This window comes from Abramis brama (genome assembly GCF_963993115.1).
Source record: "Abramis brama genome assembly, chromosome: 3".
NCBI lineage: Eukaryota > Metazoa > Chordata > Actinopteri > Cypriniformes > Leuciscidae > Abramis > Abramis brama.
In genome coordinates, this window is record NC_139965.1 from 7,965,693 (window position 1) to 7,990,160 (window position 24,468).

General features: G+C 36.7%; 2 protein-coding genes across 3 annotated transcripts; one reads left to right on the top strand and one right to left on the bottom strand.

The window, feature by feature from the left end:
• Nucleotides 1–156: 156 nt before the first annotated feature.
• On the bottom strand, nucleotides 157–11,694 carry LOC311080436 (FH1/FH2 domain-containing protein 1). The gene is made up of 9 exons (XM_084110414.1): nucleotides 10,277–11,694; nucleotides 9,132–9,275; nucleotides 8,509–8,691; nucleotides 5,858–5,977; nucleotides 5,610–5,771; nucleotides 4,723–4,952; nucleotides 2,787–2,991; nucleotides 1,176–1,287; nucleotides 157–1,084 (listed from the first exon to the last, which is right to left on the bottom strand). The coding sequence occupies exons 1-9, from the start codon at nucleotides 10,718–10,720 to the stop codon at nucleotides 1,056–1,058; spliced, it is 1,629 nt and encodes a 542-aa protein (XP_083966540.1). The 5' UTR covers nucleotides 10,721–11,694; the 3' UTR covers nucleotides 157–1,055.
• Nucleotides 11,695–13,382: 1,688 nt separating this feature from the next.
• LOC311080300 (uncharacterized protein) lies at nucleotides 13,383–24,260 on the top strand. 2 transcript variants are annotated; one of them, XM_084110189.1, is made up of 7 exons: nucleotides 13,383–13,614; nucleotides 14,797–14,900; nucleotides 14,999–15,076; nucleotides 16,542–16,619; nucleotides 19,168–19,238; nucleotides 19,360–19,531; nucleotides 21,632–24,260. In XM_084110189.1, the coding sequence occupies exons 2-7, from the start codon at nucleotides 14,832–14,834 to the stop codon at nucleotides 21,848–21,850; spliced, it is 687 nt and encodes a 228-aa protein (XP_083966315.1). In that variant the 5' UTR covers nucleotides 13,383–13,614; nucleotides 14,797–14,831; the 3' UTR covers nucleotides 21,851–24,260. The 2 variants fall into 2 exon arrangements, with proteins under 2 accessions (XP_083966315.1, XP_083966316.1); XM_084110190.1 differs by having other exon boundaries at nucleotides 19,171–19,238.
• The last annotated feature ends 208 nt before the right edge of the window (nucleotides 24,261–24,468 follow it).

Here is a 24,468-nt window from a genome sequence, read left to right on the forward strand (position 1 = left end):
TCATTTATAAATTGTACATAAAGCTTTTGTACAGTTAGGTCGTTGCATTTGAAATAAAGTTAGTATGGTAAACCACATTTCTTACAAAATAGTTATTTGTACTACAATAAAATGTGGTAAATTGATTGTAAATTAAACAAAAGTGAAAGAAATGTTCAGTCAAATCAAGTCACCTTTATTTATATAGCACGATTTTTACAATACAGATTGTTTCAAAGCAGCTTTACAGTGATAACAGGGGAAAATGTAACAAAAAATAGCGTCATAGTCCATCTTAAGTAAATTTAGTGTTGGTACATTTTTGTTGTAAAAAACATTTATTAATTTAGTCAATCTAGCCTATATATCCACTCTGGAGAAAACAGTGATGTCATCATCCAGCTCAGTTCAGTTCTCATAAATGGTTCAGAAAACACTGTCAGAACTTCGTTATTCATTTAAAATTGATATAATGAACAATAACTGTAGTAATTATGGTAGGCAATTTGATATTGAATGTCCTGCTGAAAAAAAAGAAGCCTAGGCTTGTTTTAACTGGTTTAAGCTGGTCTCCAAGGCTGGCTGGCCAAGTATTCAGCTGGTTTTAGCTGGTATCCCATCTTGACCAGCCTGGTCAGCTAAAAAAGCGTCCAAAACCCCTCTAAAAAACAGCCATGGAGACCAGCTAAAACCAGCCAATCATCTTAGGCTGGTTTTATCTGGGTTTTTTTCTTTCAACAGGGCATGGTTTCAAGCATCTGTAAACCATTAGCACCATGGTTGTCGTAAAACAAAAAAGCCAAGATCCTTGCTAATCAAGCAATATTAGAAATATAGGCTACTAAATTTATTTAAAATTCACAGGAAATAAGGCAAAAAGAATATGCTTAAATGTTCATTGTAGGTTACACCACTGTACCGTTAATGGTACATATAAACAAAGTAGCCTAGTAGCAATGCAAAAAGAAATCACAGAAAAGAGATGTTATTTCAAGTTTTGTTTCCTTACTTAAAAACATAGTTGACAAGCTAACACATCAACGGGCGAACACTTTTAAAGGAACAAGGATTGGAGTTTACCACTTCAGCCTTCGGGAGTGACAACCTGCAACAAACAATTCTTATATGTAGGCCTAAGTATTTTCAATTTTACTTGAATGCAACTGATGAATTTGGCAACGAATAGGCTATAATACCTCTCTTGTCGGTCGTCTTGCTGCGCTGTCGTGGAAGAGTGAAGTCAAAGCGGAAAGATGATGATTCAGGAGTCTTCAAAACCTCTTCAAGTTTCATCTGCTCCTCATTCTCCTACAGTGAAAACGTCATATCATTATCTAGCTTCATAATTATTCTCTCTCCAAAATATAAATAAAACATCAAATACAACCATAGAAGGCTATGAGAATGTGTACTTTTAAAGGAGTTTAGGCCCTTATTTGTGAGTTAGAGCCATAATGGTACGCATAATAACTGGCAAGGGATATCGGACGACCATCACAACCTCGAACAGTCGAACTTCATTCACCACGTCTAAAAGTATGGCTTGTTTAACCTGTTTGTTATAGTTAATTTGACTATCTTTAAGAGAATATTGGTCAAAACAGCATGCCTCTTTATACACAATTATGTTTTCAAATGTAGCTTAATGTTGTCAATATTCAAATGATAATTAATGATGACATATGTTTTGTATAACATTTGCCACATTTCTTTCAAATCATGCTTTAAAGCCAAATATGTTGTTCTTTCCAATGACAAAAAACAACATAGAAAACTGTTAATGTTTTGTCGTGTTTTATGTTTCTCTTAAAGCAGGGTTAGATGTTATCAGGGGGTTGGGGGCAAAATGCCAGCAGAATTAATATGCACCCAAAATTCAAAATGTGGTGGAAAAATTGCCCTAGTATGAGTTATTTTTATAATTATAACTTAAGATATTAAAAAATATTTCCAGAATATTGGCGCGATTGCAAATGTGATGATTTTATAAAACAGTTCAGTAAACAAAGAGTGAATATTGTGATGTGACATTTTAGACATAATATTCCAAATATTCTCTGTTTTTGCTCTATTTCTCCAATGACAATAGTTCCAAACAAGCCACAGAAAGAGTTATGCGTATTTGTGATTCAGTGACCTAGTTGCTTAGTTCCAGAACGAATCTGCCGTTTTGAACAAATCAGTTGAATGAATGCCTCTATGACTCGTACATTTAGACGGTGATTTGGCACCACCTATTGGCGGTTTTAACTTCATAATTAAAAATATATAACTTATATAAAGGGGATGCCAGTGTGAAGAATGCCATTTGGTGGCATAGGAACCATTATACTTGAATTGTGAATTATTTAATACCCTTTAATGGTCTTCTGCAATGTTTGAGGCATATTTATTTTTTCATGCTTTAATGTTAGCCTAATTTCAGTTACATTTACATTTTAGGCTATGTAGTTTGAAATTTTATTTATTTTTTAGATTTTTATTGGAGTAACCACTCAGCTGTATGTGGAAATGCATATTTTAAAAAAATGTTGCAAATAAAACCATAGTCCACAACTTCTGTAGTTTTAACTTATTTTAATATATAAATTCAGTGAAATCATCAAACGTTTGTATGACTTGCCAGTGACTTGTGACCCAAGCTACGACTTGACTTGACTTGCTTGACATAAGGCAGTGACTTGACTTGACTTGACTTGACTTGCTTTTCACAAAATTGACTTGGACTTGCTTGAGACTTTAGACTTGAGACTTGCTTGTGACTTGCACATGTGTGACTTACTCCCACCTCTGGAGCCATTACTTACAGATGGGCTTTGCTGGAGTCTGGTTTTGAGTTTAGGTGTGTTTTGGCTGTCCTTCTCCCTCTCTTTCTCCCTCTGTTGAAGGATAGCATTGCGAGTAGCTCTGTACTCCAGAGCGAAGTCACTGACGGTCTTACAAAACGCCTCTGCGCTCGTTTCTCTCACCATGGAGCGCGAGTATCCGAGGAAGAGCAGGAACGAGTGGAATCTGAGTGCAAGAGGAAAATGAACATATGGACATGTAGACTTTGTTTGCATTTCTGATGAATTTTGTGGAATGGATTTTAACACTAAGCACTCACTATTGGTAGCTGAAAGCATAATAAATAGTATTCAATAAATTAACTCTTTCCCCGCCAGCGTTTTTTATTTTATTTTTAAGTTGCCAGCCACCAACAGCATTTGTATGAATTCCTAAACATGCAATATGCCAAAAAAAAGAACAGAGTCTCAGTTTTTAAACAACAACAACAAAAAAATCGGTTTTATTTTAGCTTCATGCATTATTTTGAATGTGGGAAAGTTTCATAAAAAAAGCAACATTCTAAGCAAAAAGCTGAGAAAATCACGTTTTTGTCAAAGACTACATCTGGATCAAATTCAGAACGATGGAGTAGATCGAAGATTAGGTAGTTTGGATTTATATGCTGTTTAATGTTGATGATCCCGTTATTTTACATATGATAACATACCACTTGTTTCTGCATCTTCTTTGCATGTGTTTTGATCAGGAGATTCAGTAATCTTTCAGAAGATGTGTCATAGCACCCCCAACCGTATAACAGTGAAAACACGGAATGCTCATGCTACCGCTAACCCGCACGTCGACGTCACTTCAGTGATTTGGGAAAAGCCCGTAAAAGTCCTGGCAGAAAGCGAGGCATAAGGATGTAGTGTAACGAGGCCCAGTTCCAGGAATGCACTAATATTTTGTTGGTAGTACCAGTTTGCAACAATTATTAGATAACACTAAGTTGTCAACACTTCGGAAAAAATAATAATTTGTTGTTACATTACATCCTTATGCATCGCTTTCTGTCAGGACTTTTACGGGCTTTTCCCAAACCCCTGAAGTGACGTCCAGGTTAGCGGTAGCATTAGCCGTCAGGCAAGTGTTATTTAAATAAACTCCTGATGTACTTACAAACTTCCCAATGCCTCATTTTATGAGTACAGAACCTATTTGTACTACTGTAGAAGTTTGGTACCATTCTGGGCATTATTAGTGGGGTAATTTACGAGATACAGCCTTGGATCCATTAGCGCCTGCACTAAGCCATTCGGCTGATATCTCTAAATAAGCTCTAACTTTAATAATGTTCGACCAAGAGAGAAAAAGTCTTCTTTTGGGGGGTGTTTGGCTCGAGGTCATGGTGCAAAGGACCCTAGGTTGATTTTACTCCGAACCATCCCTTTAAGCCTATACAAGTCAAGAGTTTTGACAAACTGGATTGAATTAATGTTTCATAAGGTTCACTTAAATGCTTTGTAGACATAAATATAAACAGACTTTTCATAAACATGTATAATATATGAGAGCATAATAAATATTTGCATGTGGATCAGTGCAAATGTTTCCATGCAAATGCCATGTTGCTGCTTCTATAGAGAGAGAGAGAGAGAGAGAGAGAGAGAGAGAGAGAGAGAGAGAGAGAGAGAGAGAGAGAGAGAGAGAGAGAGAGAGAGAGAGAGAGAGAGAGAGAACCCCTTCAAAAAAGCAGATCTAGGCAGGTGGAGCTGGGCAGGTGGAGGGGTAGAGAGAGAACTCGCACTGCGCGGAGTGATAGTGCATTCGTACAGGTTGAGGTCATATCGGGAAATAGCAATGGTGAATACATGAAATCGATTGGCTGGGAACATTACATTTGAATAAACCAATCCGAATGCGAACAGAGTTTCATGGCTGAACTATTCATTTGTAGAAAGCAAATGGTTTTACCTGTTGATGACTCTGCGGTGAACTGCTCGTAGCACCTTCAACCTCTCCTCACAGTCTTTCAGAAACTGGCGGAGCCGATGATGGAGCGCTGCCTCTTCTCCACCTTCCTCTTTTCTTCCTCCACCTTTTTTCTTCTTTCCATCCTTCTCAAGAAGTCTTAGTTGATCCCAGGATGCTCTACAAAGGGATTCAAGCTGGGAGAGATTCAGTTGCACTTGTGTGTAGTCACACTGGAGTGCAGTTGTTTATGAGAGAGAGGAAAAGAGGGAGAAAATGAGTCAGGAGTCAAAATGTATTCATAAAAATGGCACTAAATGGTAGCATCTAAGTGAAAAGAGAAGAGGGCCTTAAATGGACCCTTGAGGCACACCGCATATTTGGGGAACCAATGAAGAAGAAAACTTCCCAAGTTTCCTTCCCAAGAGAAGGAAATATGGTCACTACATGTCCAGGCTTCAAATTAACTGGATATCATTAGGCTGAAGTAGGATAACTTACAAAACGAGTTTGCGTGTTTACTTAGTCAAAACTTTGGACACAACAAAAGCATTATGCAGCCTTAGCCTAATGATTGAGAAGCACACGTGTTTCCCATAATGCAATGCACTGAACTTGACTTTCCCTTTCCAGTGAATGAGGTCATATCAGTTTTTATCATCTCTCTGGGTTATTATTTGCTTAGACTGCCAACATTAGGCGTGTTTACACAGCTCTGAATTCAAAATACAATTCAACCATTTATTTCTGAGCTGATAACTGGTTGAAGTAAACAAGTACAGTAACAATGCAGTATATACTGAGATCTGAAATGTTTAAACTCTGCAATGCACATCCATTCACAATCAGTACATAATGCACAATATTCTTAGTACAAAACAGCCACATACCTTGCTGGCTTTTGTGACAGCAGTGATGTCCGAGTAGAGATCAGAGGATTGTGGGTAAAGCTGGAGCAATAACACACACACGTGATGAAGAAGAGGCTGCCGGCCGTGTGTGTCTCTCACCTGAGAGAGTTTGCCCAGGTAACTCAACTCAAACCCCCTCGCCTATACAAAACAGAAAACACACACCTTCATGCAATGTGCAGGATACAGGTAATCAGGCACACACATCTTTATACAGGCGTTCTCACCTTACAGCCGTTCAGAAAGTTGCCGATGGCCAGAACAGTTGCAAGTATACAGCGGAACGTCTGATTAGCCGCTAGCTGCTCCATGGCAAGCTTCAGATGGAAGAGCGGCTCTGCGATCTCCTGTTTACACACACATACTGTGAGCACAAGTCAGCAGACGTCACAGTCAACAGACATCACAACAGCTCTTTAGTTCATGCTTTTTATTCACATCATTTCAAACAATAATAATCCCATAGCCAAAGAACATTTTGCTAACATTCCCCTTAAATTATGAAAGTGTTATTCCTGGATGATTCCTGAATGTTCCCTGAACGTTCAAAACGTCCAGTTTTTTAAATAAAAAATAAAAAATCTTGGTTATATGAATGTCAAGGTAACATTCCATTTTAGAATTTTGCAAACATTACGAGAATGTTACTTTTGGATGTTCCCTGAATGTTCTGAAACTAGTAGTAACTTTTAAAACACATTAGACGAACATCCAACTAAAACGTTTCAGAAACGTTTCATGAACGATGTATGAATAATGTTTTTGTGCTAACGTTTTGAGAACATTATTAAAGACCTGATAGAGACTTATTGAAGTCAACAGATATCAAAACAGGTAAAAGCTCTTTAGTTGATGCTTTTTATTCACATAATTTCAAACAATAATGGATAATCCCAGCTAACAAAAATATGTTCTAAGAACATTTTGCTAGCATTCCCATTAAATTATAAAAATGTTATTCCTGAATGATTCCTGAATGTTCCCTGAACAATCAAAATGTCCGCTTTTTGTAAATGTTTATTTATTTATTCTTGGTTATACGAATATTGATGGGCTCCACTGACCAGTATGGAAGTCAATGGTGTACATCAACTGTTTGGTTTCTGACATTCTTCAAAATATTTTCTTTTGTGTTCAACAGAAGAAATAAGTTTTAACAGGTTTGGAACAACGTGAGGGTGAGTAAATGATGACCGAATTTTTATTTTATTTATTATTTTTGGTGTGAACTATTCCTTAAAATAACAACCCAAAAGTTTTCCAAAATGTCACAAGGAAAATGATTGACTCATAATCTCCAATCATGCAGTTACGGATTCAGCATTTTGACTGTGCAACTTCTGCATGAGATGAGAACACAGTTTTATAAGAGTTTGTGATATATTACCTCGTCCCTACTGTGAAATGCTCGCTCTGTTTGGATGTGCTTAAATCTATACTAAATGAGGCAAGGGTGTCGAGTTACATTCAAGATATTTTAAGGCATGAAGACATTTTCTTCAAGTGAAAATTGTTTAAATACGTCATTTTGGTGATCAAACATGAGTTTTAAGGGATACAATTATTGACTACAGGGGAACTTTAAGCTGTTTATGACCTTATTCCGATGAAAACGGGTTAACCACACTTATTCCCAGCTTATTAAGCATAATCAGGTGAAGAATGTGCATGTAAACATTGAGTTTCTTTCTCTCTCTCTCTCTCTCTCTCTCTCTCTCTCTCTCTCTCTCTCTCTCTCTCTCTCTCTCTCTCTCTTAGGCACATTCTATTCAGATTTGTTTCTAAATGTCGACAAAAAACTATTGCAAAATGACGGCGTTTCCATTAACCGATGTTATACGACTAAAACGTATTTTTTTCCTCTCGAGATAAGCCATTCCAAAAATCATGGCAACAGATGTTGGTAGGTTTACGTATATCCCAGCCCTTGCACTGGCCACCATTATTATTAACCCTCTGAGGTCTGAGCTGTTTTCTGGGCCCTGGAGGTGTTCTGACATGCTCTGACATTTCTGGTTATTTCTGTTACTTGTGACATTTTCATAGCTAAAGTTTAATTGCACTGTATTCAGCACAAACTCTGCTACAATAATATATCAGCAGCATGTATGTAAAAGTTTGTAGTTTTGAGATAATGACATTTATGCGTGGTTTGTTAAAATACCAAAAAAAATTCTCACTGAAATAAGGCCATGAAACCCATACTGATTATTTATTCACAAGACTTTTGTAAATTGTATGACGTAGCCTAGAATATTTGCTCTAAAACTATGTGAAAATCACCCTGACTGCTCATTCAGATAAGACAATATATTGATTTAAATTTTTTACGACGTGTTTTGTGTGAGAAAGCTTTATGCGGAAGGTCATTAATATGTAAGCTTTTCACACCTGAGAAAGACAAAGACCCTCCCCTAACGGCCCTATTAGGAGCTATCAGGCCCTGTCATTCTGAGCAACCTTGCACAAAGAATGAGGAGATTTAATCGAAGAAGACGTATGTGTTATCCAAGCATTAATGGTAAGGAAAGACCCTATACTTGAGAGCGGCACATATGAAGTGTTTCTGGGTGTTTCTCCCTCAGATCTGCTTCGAGGTCTTGATTGTGGCATTTCTTTGAGATTTAGATGAGTTTTATGAGTTTAATAAATAACTCTGTCTAGTATTCTGTCCAGACACACCGGACTGATTGTAAATGCGCCAACACTGTTTTCATTGCAGTTTTGCGAAATATTTCTTTTTCGAATTGCCTGAAAAACCACCTCATGCGAGCGTAAAAACTTTTTGGCAAAACTGACATGTTTCCACTGGGCGTATTTTCAATTCGCAATTTCAATTTGCACAATTTGAAGGGTAATGGAAAGTCTAGTCTCTCACTCTCTCCATGTTGTCGTGGTCCAGAGCGAAGGCCCAGATCTGCAGTCTGGCGCTCAGATGAGGAACGGTCCCCAGGGTCAGGAGACACTGCTCTGCGGGGCCCAGAGACGAGACCGGGGCCCGAGCCTGAGCCTCTGCGATCGCATTCAGCTCGTCTTCAGTGGGAACCAGCATCTGCAACCTCTGAACCAATTCAATTCACATTTATTTGTATAGCGCTTTTCACAATACACATCGTTTTGAAGCAAATGCATGTGTCTATGATCTGTTATCCGAGGTAACTGTTATGTTACTAAGTTATGTATTTCAGAAATGTACATCCACAGTTAGAGAAAAATGTATCAATTTAAACAATGTAATTATTAAAGGTAGAAACAATGAGCTCATTGAAGTAATGAATACTTGTTTGTTAACAAATCATTATGAAATTTTGAAGAATTTTTTTTTAGCATTGGTGCATGTTGATTCAGAGTGAACCATTTGCATTTGTTGTCAACCACAGATGCATGTCACCAAATACTTCTGCTTTCATAGGCGAGTACATCATATCTGAATCTTCCAAAATGAGACCATATTAAAGGGCAAAGAGACTGAATGTTGATGTCATGACTAAGGAAGCTCACCTGGATGTCTTCTCTGTCTAGTACAGTGTTGTCCATGCTGAATATGGCAGGAGGGAGAAGGTGAGCCGGTGGGAGTCCGCTCAGCGCTATAGTGATGATGTTACTGCGCTTCACACTCAAAACACACACACACGGCTGCTTCTGCTGCGCAAACCAACAGACAGAGAGAGATGTGGAGCAGAAATACTGAAAAGCTCAATCCGTAGAGGCTTGAGGCTGGAATGCACTACGATTATTGACTGATATGCAGTCTGGATGAGTTGAAGCTGTAGTTTGCCTAAAGTCATGCCAGCCAGAGTTGACAGATTTCACAGAAAATCAACTCTGGTTTTTGAGCTTCAGACTTTGATTCCATAGAGTCGGAGGAGATCAAACATGTTTGATGTTCTGAACCGACTTTAGAACACGTGTTGTTTACATTTGTCACACGTCTCCTAGCAACAAGGTGCACGTTTGTTGTTTTCGGAACAACTTGAAACGTCTGTTCTGCGTTTAGTGCAGCGTTTTCAATAATTTAGATGCCGGAATATGATCGTTCTGGTATGAAGGCCCCCCGTTTCAACATCCAAAAGCCAGCTATATATTTTTTTATGTAAAAAGACCAAATTTGTACCTTGAAAATTAATATTATAAATATGCTTTGAATTTTATTTGGAAAATATTTAGTTTCTACTATATTGCATTCTGATTTTTTTTTTTTTTTTTTTTAATTGTTCAAATCGATTTTTTATCAATGTTTAATTTATTTATTTAGTTAATTTAATCTTTATTTTTCATTATTTGTTTATTTTTACTTTTTTTACACTGTTTTTCTTAACTTTTTTTTCTCACGGCCCCCAATACTCTTAAAAATAAACCTTCCAAAAAGCAGGTTTTCAAAGCAATATTTTGATTCCAAAATAACCTTTCATTGAAAAGTTTTTACAATAACTATATTTTCCCCCTTAGTTTTTTTTTAAAATATCTAAAGAACCATTTTGTGGAATGGAAAGATTCGATGGATTTTAAAGGTTCTTCACTGAGCCATTAAAGCCAATAAAGAACTGTGGGGTTTTAAAATCTGTTCCGTTTAGAAGTCGTGTAGTGAATTCCAGCCTTTACTGAAAGGTATATTTTAGATGTATATGCGAACATCACAGTCTTACCCGTCGCCGCTCCATCAGACTGCAGAGGGCGCTGTTGCTGCTGCTGCTTTTGCTCTCAAACAGGTATTCCAGTCGATTTGTGTCGAGATGAACCGGTTCCAGACCGGCCCAGATGGACTGGGGCCCGAAGCGGCCCACTCTCGGCAGCGGCTGCAGACTCACCAGCGCCCTCCAGTGGAGCCTCAGTGTACGAGCGCCTGGCGGACCCGGTGACCCGCTGGATACAGGAGGAGGAGCTATGGGGGGAGGGGGTGGAGCCAAAGGCGGAGGGGGCGGGGGCACCGGGGAGGCTACAATCTGATTGGCCGAAATGCGGGAGGAGTCTTCATCAATGCTGTCCAGCTCAAGATCCTCGTCATCCCAGAGGTCGGAGAAGTCGAGGGCGTTGAGGCGGAGCAAGGGGGCGTGGCTTATGAGGGATTCGAAAGATTCGGCTTGTTTCATTGGGTCTTTGTTAGTGATTTATTTATTTTTAAAACTTGAGGAGAGTCAATAAATGTTGTGCAAAATGATGGATAGGAGGTGAATCTTCTTCTCCAAATCAACACAATGACCAAATATCAGCTCAGTATCACTACTTCAGAGGAACGGTTTACCTTGATCAGTGTCCGATGATCCAATGATCCTCCAACGTTACAAGATTTGCCTTGTACAATTTCATTGGGTCTTCGTTGGTGATTTATAAAAAATAAAAAACTTAAAGTAAATGAATGTTGTGCAAAATGATGCCTAGGTGGTGAACGCTATGATAACTCTCATGAAGGGGTTTGTATCTGTTTTGGTTCTATGTATTTTTTATCTCTATGTATTGATTGTTGTTTTCATTGGGAAGCATTTTGAGAAACTTGTGTTGCATTAAACTGCAAAATAAGAAAGAATAAATTAAATGAAATGAAATGAAAATGAATTAACCTGGCTCTGCTTCTTCTCCAAATCAACACAATGACCAAATATCAGCTCAATACAGCTCAGAGGAAAGCTTTACCTTGATCAGTGTCGGTTCATAGTTGCACGCAGCTTTGCAAATGAATCTCCAACGTTAAAAGATTTGCCTTGAACCAATAATAAAGAATGTTCTTGTACATGTTCTTCAAAGTTAAAAAAAAAAAAGGCTTGTAAAGATAATCCATTCATAAAACAAATTTAGATGATGCAGCTCCTCCGTCAACACTGGGTTTGAGCTCGATGTGTCTGATGGGTCTCTTGCAGATCATGTGATGTGTATTTCAGAAGGCCCAGTGGATCCATCCGCTGCCCGTCAAGCATCTATAGGGATCTATCCTTTTTTATAGATCCTTTTTATCACGTTCTCCTACATCACGCCGTCGTCTTCATTTAAGCGCTCTGTGGCGTTGAGCATGTGTGTGTGTGAGAGAGAGAGACGTGAAACTCCATCTGTGTCCCAGACATTATGAGGGGTCATTTACACGGTGTTGCGTTTATTTGAGTTGCGCCCTTTCCCTTAATTTCCTTATCTCTCCAGCATCTCCTGTTTATATCACTTCACTATCTCTCCGTCTCCACCCTTTCGCTCTCCTTCCCTCTCTTTCAGTCTCTCCATGCTGAGACTCAGACTGCAAATGGATTTGGGGTCAATAATCACTATAACTGTTGCTGATTCTCGATTGGTTTTGGATCCGAACAACCGCCTAATTCTAAGTATATTGCATTATATATAATTAGAAAATGTCTTTCTATCTGCAAGAATATGAACTAAAAGAGTTGAAAAACTCGGTTCAAGTTGCTTTAAGAAGCGAAGTGTGTGTGTGTGTGTGAGAGAGAGTCACGCAGTGGATTTTTCCATTTCAGCTCCTATAAACACATTCATGAGTCTTTGCCATTAGTTTTTCTGTTTTCCTGCTGTTCTGCAGATAAAATGGCTCTTTATATATGGTTAAAGGACTCTTAACAACTCTTAGGCTTGAAATTACTAAAACATTTGTAGCACAGATATAGAGACATAAAAATAATGTGACTGAATTAATTTTTTTCTACAGCATTTATTTTTTCACTTGTTAATTTTCTAGTAATAAACATTTATAGGCCTAATATTATATGAATAGCTTGATATGAATGGCACAATACAGAATCTGTTGGTTTCTGAAGTGAACACTGTTCAGAATAATGGCGCCTCATGTGGCTCAGTCTCCAGAAGCTGTTGATGTTTGTTTGTGAACTCGGGGGAAGTCATTGGCATCACAGGACCGAATGTTGTCTATAATTATGTTTAATGATGTTTAATTATCTGAGCTTAGAGAGGGCAATCCCAGACTCCGGTCCAAAGGGAACGACCTCTGATTAGAATCAGTGAAACGTTATTCATATTCATTCTCTTTATGATGTGAAAGAGAAGTATGAGTCAGAGAGCCTTCAATAAAGCTATTCAACTGACTTTAATAGGTAGTTTTAAATGTCTTTTTTAATTTCTCTCTCTGTCTTTTTAAAAAGCTCCTAAACAAATCTTTTCATTTTGTGCATTAGAATCCTGTTGATTCTAAAGGATTCTTGGTTGAGCTCATTTAGCATAAGAAACAAATGATAAGGTAACACTTTACAATAAGGTTCATTAGTTAACATTAGTTCATGTAGGCTAACTAACATGAACTAACAATGAGCAGTACATTAGTTACAGTATTAATTAATCTTTATTAATATTAGTTAATAAAATATAGCTGTTCATTGTTTGTTAATGTTAGTTCACTGCATTGACTAATGTTAACAAATACAACCTTTGATTTTAATAACGTATTAGTAAATGTTGAAATTAATATTAACTAAGATTAATAAATTGTTCAATCTTAGTTCATGTTAACTAATGAACCTTATTGTAAAGTGTTACCAATTATAATATAAATGTCATAGTATTCCTAGAATTTAGAGTTTTAATGTGGTTTTATAAATAGCCTATATTATGTTTTAATGTCCATATAATAAATCTATTTGAAAATGTATCTTATTATCTAATTAAAATCTCTGATCCTTGTACTTCCAGTGATGGTGCTGTATAAGCTGTGATCGTCACGACGACATTTCATTGGCTCTTCGTAACGCCATACGTCATCTCTCAACGTCGGGAGCGCGCACGCTCCTTTGCCCTGCTCCGGAATGTTATTTATGGCAGGCGCGTTCCCGCGGACCGCACCGTTATTATTCGACGAGCGACTGACACCAAAACTACAATGTCAAACATTTTCGGGACTCTGAGCGCTTCCGTGTTCACGCGCGCCGGGAATAAGGACCCATCCTGATTTGTTATATTATACGCGCAAAATCTCCCAGCAATCAAATGATATTTCTGGACGCAAAAGATTGAGAGGATGTATCATCTTTCAGATAAGGTAAGTGAGCGAGCGCTTTACGAACTTCACACCGCAGTGTTATTTTCTGTTGCGCTGATAACGAACATTTTAACGCGATTGTTAAATTATCGCACGTTTGTTTCATATGAAATTCGTAGTTTTTTGTTTGTTTCTTGTGTTTATAATGACTTTAAATGATTGACGTCAACCTCGATCTACGTGTGTTACAGCTACGAAGCGGAGGTGTTGCGTATAATGTTATTTAAAGTGTTCGCGAAAGACGATACGAAGAAAACGCTTAAAAAAAACTGCGCAAACAAACGAAATATGTGCGCCTGTATTATTACGTAATGAGCGCGCGGGACAGATGCGCGTGGGATTGTGCTGCAATTCATCTAGGCTTTCTTAAAAGCGCAGTTCCTTGTGAAAATGATTAGAAGAAAAAAGAAAACTGTATGTATAAATATAAGTTTATACATGCATGCATTTCGTAACATGATCTAAACCAAGCCGGTTTCAGTTTCTGACAGCTGCATATCTGATAGACTGATGGTGCAACCACTTCAAAACACTTGTCACGCGCATCACTGTCACTGCTGACATCATGCAATAATGTCTCTATAGAAACATTGAAATGTATTAAAATGATCACGAACTGCATAGTCCAAAATTAACCTACTATGATGACACTAAAATGGAAAAGTTACAATTTTTGTAAATGCATGGGTTACACTTTACAATAAGGTTCATTAGTTTATTTATTAACATGAACCATGAGCAATACATTTGTTGCAGTATTTATTAATCTTTGTTAATGTACAAATCCAGCTGTTCATTGTTTGTTCATGTTTGTTCACAGTGTATTAACTAATGTTAACAAATACAACCTTTGGTTTTAATAAATAGTATTAGTAAATGTTGAAATTCATATTAATTAAGGTTAATAAATGCTGTAGTAGTATTGCTCATTCTTAGTTCATGTTAACTAAGGTAGTTAACTAATGTTAACTAATGAACCTTATTGTAAAGTGTTACCAATGCATTTTATAATGGCAACAGATTAATGTGGTATGATGAATATCTCCTCTTTTTTTAAAAAGTCATGTGTGATTATTTTAGTAGTGATCATTTGCATTCGGCCTGCTGATGTACTGGTGATGCATGTGTGAGTTTCAGTGGAAGTGGTTCTGTCTTTATTTATCCCTCGCTCGCCCGGTGTAGGTGGAAGTGTGAGAGAGAGAGTGAGTCAGGAAGAGATGATGGAGGTAATCAGAAGAAAAGACTCGAATGGCCTGTTCTCAGACAACTCCGACAACGACTGTGAGGTATGAATGTCTGTGTGTGTGTGTGTGTGTGTGTGTGTCAGAGATGATCTGTGAGTGTCATAATGTGAAACACACATGTTGGATTGGTCTCTCTGCAGGACATGGGGGCGTGTGGACAGAGTACAGGTGTGTGTTTGTGTGAAAATACACCCTTCTGCGATCAGCACACACAGGAGGTAAGAGTCTATCGATGGCTGATGTCATAATGTATATATATATATATATATATATATATATATATATATTAGAGAGAGAGAGAGAGAGAGAGAGAGACTTTTATTCAGTAAGGATGCAAGGTTGAACGAAAGTGAGAGTAAAGTCATTTATTGTGTTACAGAAGATTCTATTTCAAATAAATGCTGTTCTTTTGAACGTTCTATTTATCAAAGAATCATGGATATAACTGTATTTACAAATATATTAAGCAGCACAGCTGATTTTAACATCGATAATTGTCATAAATGTTTCTTGAGCATCAAATCATCATATTAGAATGATTTCTGAAGGATCATGTGACTGATATTCACATAGAAAACAGCTGTTTTATATTGTAATATTTCACAATATTACTGTATTTTTGATTAAATGAACACACAAACACACACACACACACACACAGTGCTCAAATTGAATTTTTTTTTAACTTCAATTTATATAATATATTTATTTATAACTATATTACATTTATTAAAACAGGCTTACATAATATAAATCTATACAATGTTATATAACAAAGAGAGATAAGCTGCTATGCTTCTTTTAAATTTCCACTACATAAACTAAATTTGAGCTAAATAATGACATTATTATCTTAAAGAGCAGAATTTCCATAGTTGAGTTTCCATAAATGATTCTGCTATTGTCCTGTTTATCACTGTGAAGCTCATTGACTATTGATTATTGAATAAAGCACTACAGACATAAGTGACCTGACTTGAAATGTCTCACAAAATAATCAGAGCTTCCAAACTCACTGGAGGGTCTGACTGTAATATTCAGAAGTGGCGCAGGAATAATCATATCATAATGTCTCAGAAAGCAGCCAGTAACTGCAAAAGGACCTTAAATTACCTGTTTAATTAATTTCATTATTTTATCTTCAGTTACAAGTGAAAATGCCACAATTCCAGCCTCACTGAGCAACGGTGCAAACCGTCCCTGTGCGCTGGTGATTTACAGAGAGAAGTTTCACACACTTGCATGCATGATTTTGAAATAATGAAAAAAATATTAACAATGAAAAATGAGTGATTGTTTCCAGTTTATGCAAAAACCCCGACATGGAGTGGATAAATAGTAGAAAGACAGAGAGTGAGAGAAAATTCCCCCGTTTTCTCTTCTTGACTCCATTTTTCCGCTAAAGTTTGCTTCACTGTAGCGAGCAGCAATGAATAATTAATAACCGTATCCTAACTGCGTGAATTTAATCAGATTTGTCTTTGTTATCTTTACTAAAATACCCCCCCCCCCATCCCTCCCCCCTCAATTTGAGCACTACACCCAATATTTTGGTCTCATAAGTCTCTCTTTTTAATGTAAAACAATGGGATTTTTTCAGCCATTTTATCAACCACCATTTTATAATCTGTTAAATAAAAGTAAATGATTTAAAAAGGGTTGTGTTGTCTCGTCTCTCACCAGGACTCCCGTGTGAAGTGTGTCCAGTGCGGGAAGAACAGACCCATGATCACCAGATACTCCGAGGGTTACGGCACAGAGGTGAGCATCTGCAGCAAAGACTGTAAAAAAATATGAATTATAATAATAGTGTCCGTGACGTCACCCGTTTTTGAAGCCCAGAGTGGGCGGAGCCAGCCGTCGCCAGTTTATCACTCACGGATAAATGAAAATTGGCAAAGAGGCGGATTAGCTGAGGTGACGTGACGCTAACAGACAGCAGACAAACGGCTTGTATTGACATCAGCGGCAATCCACCTGTCACTCAAGTGGCCACGCCCTTAATTATGCAGAACTTCCGTCTTTCCCTCTGGTTTTTTTTTTTTTTTTTTTTTTTTTAAATGAGTGTTCCTCCGGGGGGTCCAAGACCAGGGTTGCCATATGCCAGCAAGGTTTTCCAGCCCAAAACCTCGTCAAAAACCGCGAGAATCCACAAAAAAACACCCAATTTTTTTTTTTGGCTTGTTTCTCGTTTAAACACATTGAAATCATTAACAAGCTTTAAAATTACCCATTTTTCGACTTAACCTATCCAATTTTAGAAACAATATTCAATCAAATGAACGCAAAAGTAGGCTACACTGACCTCAGTCAGACTATTAATATACACTATAAGCTCATGTTGCGGAAAATAATGCGATCAACTTAGGCTATCAATGAGTCTGTTTATTGTCAATAAAAGTCGCTTGGAAGCATTCAGTAACATAAAAACATTGAGTGGATATATGGACATAAAAAAATAACCCACTTTAACATTTCAATTATTTCAAATGGCAACATGAAACATGCATATAAGGGCTGGGAGAAAAAAATTGATTCACCTAGGTATCGCAATTTTTTTTTACGATTTTAAAATCGATTTTTTTTATTACAGAATATTACAGATATTAATTCAAATTAAATTGCTTTATTTTTGCCCTTGCTTATAGACGAGGTTGACAGAAGTTAGCCACTTTCGTTTCAAAAACGTTTCAGGATGAAATGTGTCGTTATAGAGCTGCACAATTCATCTTTAAAAAACTGTGATCTCGATTCAAACACCCACGCGATCTTATTCCATTTCGTTTGTCTATTAAACCTTTGACAAAATCATATCGCAAGTTCGCAATCTGTGTTGTCGCTGCCGCTGACCCAGAGAGAGTGTCATGAAACCGCAATGTCAGTCAGCTAGCTAAGTCTGAAAACCCCGCGATCTAGTGTGTTGTTTACATTTACATTTACATTTATGCATTTGGCAGACGCTTTTATCCAAAGCGACTTACATTGCATTCAAGGTACACATTTTACATTTTTTTTTTTTTGTCAGTTCTTGCTTTCCCTGGGAATCGAACCCATGACCTTGGCGTTGCTAGCGCCAACGCTCTACTGTTTGAGCTACAGGAAAGATACGTTTGAGGTGTTGTTGTTTGAGGGGTGGGCGCGTGCATCACTGAAGGTAGTGGGAGGGAGTGGGAGGTTAGGGGGCATGTAGTGGGTGTGTGTGTGTGTGTGTGTGTGTGTGTGTGTGTGTGTGTGTGTGTGTGTGTGTGTGTGTGTGTGTGTGTGTGTGTGTGTGTGTGTGTGTGTGTGTGTGAGAGTGAGTGAGACTGCTGCCTGCTGAACACTGGGTCGCAGGAAGAAGGATCTGAAGTGCCGGTGTTTCGGCAACAAAAACCCGCCGAACTGATCCGAAACCAGCCCAATTTTTATCCACCCGCCCAAACCCATTTTTGCCCGCAAAATAGATTGCAAAACTGCCAATCTGGCAACCCTGTCCAAGACCCCAGGACTTATGTTGCACTTTAACCAAGGATTCGAGGAGTTTAAAAAGTAACAAATCCTTCCCTCGCGGGTCAATTTGACCCATCTAGGAATGAATAGAATGTGAGGAATGCTTCAGTACATATAGAAAAAACTAAAAATGCTCAAAATTCAAACTAAAAATGCTAAAACTTTTCCAAAAAAAAAATATTTTATAATGTCTACATGTGTATCTGAATGCACACTCAAAAGAAAAACTGACTTTAGGACCCAGTGGAACAGCTCATTTGCTCCATATACAGATACAAGGCCATCAAGAGTCATGAAATATCATGTTATATAATTTTTTTTCCACAAGAGGTCGGCAAAGACATCCAATGTAAGATATTTTGAGCTGAATTAAGTTAGTTGAGTTATTTTGAATTTCAGTTGAATGAATGTGAGAATGTGCTTAAATTACTATTTCTTTATTATTTATTGATCAAATCTAGTAATTTTGACCCGCGAGGGAAAGATTTATTACAAAGTGCAAGGGAAGGATGAGGGTTAAGACTTAATACAATTTAAACGGATGAGTTATAAAAAACATTCACCAGTTGTCATGAAGGGCAAAATTAGCTATATAGACCAAAACCACTTTTTGCACCAGGCTGTAAACATGTTTCTTTCTGCTGTAAAGTTGGGCATTATAACATGTGGGTCTATGGTCTAGTGGCCAGTCGATGAGTTGCAGTTTACGTCACTTCCGTGTTGGGTTCAAGAGAGAGACTGGAATGTTGTCGCTTGGTTTGCACGTCTCTGAATGTATTAGTGCAAGTGTGTGTGTTTCAGTGTGTGACTCGTGTTTCAGGAGGAGTGTGTCCAGTCTCATCCTCAGGGAGACAGTGATGCAGACGCAGACATCGAGGACACGGACAGCAGGTGTGTGCCCGAAACACACACACACACACACACACACACACACACACACACACACACACACACACATGCGCTGAACTGCATCTACTTCTACAACTCTTTCTCTGCATTGTGATTGGTTCAGGCTCCAGATTGTGGGTTCCCTCCAGCGAATCAGCTCCCGGAAGAGGAAGCGTCAGCGAATCACGCGACAGGACACGACGGAGAGCGAAGACGACGGTGGGCGGAGCCACAGGACTCACCGCTGGAGTCTCCGACTCAGTCCTCATCGCTCACACAACAGGACCATACTGGAGGTCAAATATATGTCTTAATTATTCTGTATCTGGTCTGAAATTACGGTAACACTTTACAATAAGGTTCATTAGTTAACATTAGTTAATGTATTAACCAACATTAACTAAACATTTGTTACAGTATTTATTAAAGGGGTGGTATAATGCTCTTTTTTACAAGATGTAAAATAAGTCTCTGTTGTCCCCAGAGTGTGTATGTGAAGTTTTAGCTCAAAATACCTGATCATTTTTTACAGCATGTTCAAATTGTCCCTTTTTAAAGGGTCAGTAAAAACGCGTCGTTTCGTGTGTGTCCCTTTAAATGCAAATGAGCTGCTGCTCCCGGCACAGAGGGCGGTGCTTCAAGTGTGTGTGTGTGTTAGCAGCTCCGATTACCTCACGCAGACAAGCACTAAAATGTCAGAAACTGTTCTGCCTTTTATGTTTAAACTGGAGTCGGACAATGATGGAGAGACTCAAGAAGAAATGACAACATGTAGAAGCAACAGGACGTTTGATTGATTTGTGTTGCTGATGTGGAGTTAACTATCTTCAAGTCTTTCATTAGCATATTCTTCATGATAATCTATAAATCGCTCATGTGGGAACTGTTGTAAGATGCCTACCGAGTGACATGCTATTGCGTGTGTATTGAACTGTATTGCATGTGAAAAGACGGATGCGACAGCTTGAGCAGACTCACACATGTGCTCGACTACAACAACTCTTCCTCTTCTCAACATGGACGGCGTTCCCGGGGGCGGGGTTTATGTAAATTTTAGGGTTGGTGATGTCACTAACCCGGGAGCAATGTTGTGTAGTCCCTACCAGCCGTTTGTTGTAGTCCTTAAAAAGCGATTTCTTTAAAAGCAAATATCTCCCTTTGCTTTGACCTTTGAGCATTGTAACTTTGCAGATGTTGTTTATGCTCAAACAGCAACATTACACACTAACTAAAGTTAGAAAAGTGAAATCATAATCAACCACCCCTTTAATCTTTGCTAATGTTTGTTAATAAAAATACAGCTGTTCATTGTTTGTTAATGTTAGTTTGCAGTGCATTAACTAATGGTAACAAATACAACCTTTGATTTTGATAATGTATTTGTAAATGTTGAAATTAATATTAACTAAGATTAAGTAATGCTGAAGAAGTATTGTTCATTCATAGTTCATGTTAACTAAGGTAGTTAACTAATGTTAACTAATGAACCTTATTGTAAAGTGTTACCGAAATTACTTTTGTAATTTTTAATTGTGTAATTCGAGAAGTACAATAAATTCAGTAATAGAACGTAGTTAATGAAGTAATGAAACAATAAAAGCACTGATTGTTTTTTTTTTTTACCATGTAAACTAAAGACATTTTTTATTTTATTTTATTTTGATGTACCGTTTTAATATGCATAAACAAAAATATGCATATTAGTGAATAATACATTATATATATATATATATATATATATATTTGGTATCAATATATTATTGTTTAATATTTTTATTTACATTTTCAGTTTTATATTTTTATTGACGTTTTTAATTTTATATTTTGTTTTCTTTTTAATTGTATTAAATTAAATTTTCATTTTTTTCAATATGAATTTAAAATAGTTTTATCAGTGTTTTAAATATAGTTTTCATTTTTTTATTTTTTTATTTATTTTTTTTTTAGCAAATTTAGGAATTCAAGTTAAACTAAAATGTTACCTTCGGAACTAGATGACATTTATTTTAATATATTAACTAATGCCACAAGTAAAACAATTTTATATTACATTTACATTTATTCATTTAGCAGACGCTTTTATCCAAAGCGACTTACAAATGAGAACAATAGAAGTAGTTAAACTAACAATAGGACAACAATATGCAAGTGATGTGACCCTTCTCAGTTTAATCTAACGCAGTACATGCACATTGTTTTTTAAATAAATATAATTTTTTTAAATATTTTTTTTTAAATAAATAGAATTATTTTTTTAAATAAAGAAATAAAATAAATAAATATAATTTTATATATGTAAAACATCACATATGGACTAATATTATTGAAGTAAATGACTATCTGAAGCAGTGTTTTGAAGCAACCCGATTGACCGTAGGTTCCTCTTGATCCCGCAGGAGAGTGTGTCTCAGGTTCGTCCGCTGGTGATCTGTCGCTGTGCCGCGCGAGACACTCAATCTGCGACGGATGACAAACCCGTCGGGGGAAAATGGCTCCTCACAGCGTTCCCCGTCCCACTGTCCTCGCCTGTGTCCTGCTATCTACTCATCGTTCCTCTGTCCGTATCTATTATCATCATTCTCATGTCATTCCTCTTACTGCTCACAGATACCTGACATCGCCTTATAACATCACTGTATAATCCTCCTCACTGTATGAATCGATTCATTTCTCTCTAGATTTGTTCTCATGTACAGTAATATTAGATCATGCACTTTTAATCAAGACATTTCATTTTAAACTCTTTTGTACAGTGTTATCTATGGAAGACCATTTCTGCCACGTAAGAAAATAAAATGCTTTGGTATAATTATGAGATAAAAAGTCAAAATCATGACATAAAAGTCATAATTATGACAAAAAGTAATTTATAAGATAATTCAAAATTATGAAATACTAAGTTTCAATTATTAAACAGAAAATTATTTCATAATTATAAGATAAAAAGTCAAAATTATGGCATACTTAATTATAATTATGGCATATAAAGTTAAAACAATTGACATACAAAGTCATAATTATGAGAAAAAAGTCATAATTATGGCATAAAAGTTATAATTATGAAAAAAAGTCAATTATTAGATAAAAAGTCAAAATTATGACATACTAAGTTATAATTATGAAACTATGAAAATACTTAGTCATACTTATGAGATAAAAAGTCAAAATTGACATTCATAATTATGATATAAAGTGTCATGATTATGAGATAAAGTCAAACTTGACATAAAAGTCATAATTAGAAAGTCATAATTATGATATAAAGTGTCATGATTATGAGATAAAGTCAAACTTGACATAAAAGTCATAATTAGAAAGTCATAATTATGAAAGTCAATCATGAGATTAAAAGTCAATATTATGACATACTAAATTATAATTATAAAACTTAAAATTCTGTCATAATTCTGAGATTAAAAGTCAAAATTATGACATACTAAGTTATAATTATGAAACTGAAAATTTTGTCATAATTATGAGATAAAAATACAAAATTATGACATAGAATGAAAATTCTGTCATAACTATGAGATACAAAGTCATAATGATGACAAAAATTATGATATTTTTATCATAATTATGACTTTTTATGTCGTGATTAGGAAATTTTATGTTTTAATGATTTTTCTGTATGTGGTGGAAATAGGCTTCCATAGTTATCGAACACCAAAGACATCAAATTCATTTGACAAAAAGCACATTTGGATGCATGACGTGAGTGTGAAATTACAGGGATAATGTAATTAAGCGAAAGCACTGTGTCAAACGTCAAAGTATCTAGTCAAAAACAAGTTTCCACACATAATCGTGTTTAAGTATAAAGTTGTATTAAGTATAAAGTTGTACTTTTTTTAACGAAGGCATCTCTTCACAAGGAAAAATGACTGTAATTGTGGCTAATTACATTTCACATTGAAATTTCATTGGCTTTAAATAATAATAATAAAAAGCACCGGAGCTCAAATTGATGGACTCAGCAGTTTAGTAAGATGAGAACATAATTTATATATAGGCCTATATTTTTAATATAATACAAAAGGTGTTAGTAATGACCATGTACTTGGTTCTTTGAAATGTGGAGTAGTTTTTCCCTTGGGTTTCATGCGATGGTGTAAAGTGGGCGTTTAGTGAGTTTGAGGAGGTTTTTTTGACCCAGACGAGGAGGATGAAGGCCGTGTTCACCCTCAAGAGCAAGATCTATCCTCATCTGCTATTAGCCATGACCTTTAGTACATTAACCAGCATGCAGTTACTTCAGAAATACTTTAGAAAGGCTGCATCACCTATAACAGCATCTGAGTGCAAAAGAAAGATGTTTTACGGTCAGAGCAAATTTGTACCCTTTAAACATTTTTTAAGTTGTGCACAACATTTATGAGGACAGCTGCTTCCATCATCTTGATGAAGTAAATCACTGCACGTCTCTCAGTGTCATCAGTAATAGAGCTGTTATCTAATTCTTCATGTGTGGGAGAGAAGCCAAAGGCCCGCCGCCACATGTGGGCTGAATCTATGCAAGCGTCAATCGTTTTACAAACTCTTTTTTTTTGTGTAAATATGCTCTTAAGAGTTTCAGTTCCTCTCGCTTATTCTGTCCTTCATCTGTTCCTGATTCTTCATTTGTGTTCATGGATTCGTTCCTCTGTGTAAAGGGGCCGTTGTTTTACGGCTTTACCGCAGTTTACCGCATTTGAACCGTCTCGAGACGCAATATTCACTGACAGAAGCACAAGAGTCGGGTCAAATGAGTTCAGACAAGCCTTTCCCATAATCCCTCTGCATTAGTTCATTATCTGAACGTGACCATTCACAGTTTTCCTCTAAGTTATCAGCTGCATGTTTATAATCGCTAAAACGGTGTGCATCTGCACCACATTCCAGCTTATTCTAGATCTCACATTTATTCATATTTGCTTACTGCATATTTTCCTTCTTATGTTATATATATATTTTTTCTCTGTGGAAATGGTATTGTAAATTGAGTCTGTGTCTGGATTTTAAGAGAAATAAAATTATAGTTTGACAGCAAGTCTTGAGTGTCTTATTTTCACAATTAACAAATACTATTGTTGTATATGCAGCGTATTTTGGTTGTTTTCTTTCTCCTCTTTTATTCTTGACTGTCATGATTCTTAGGTTTTGCGATTGGTTGGTTTTCATGTCAATCATCATTAATCAACGTGTCGACACCCTAAAGGAACCAATCCGAACTCATCTTCTCTGTATAAAGACC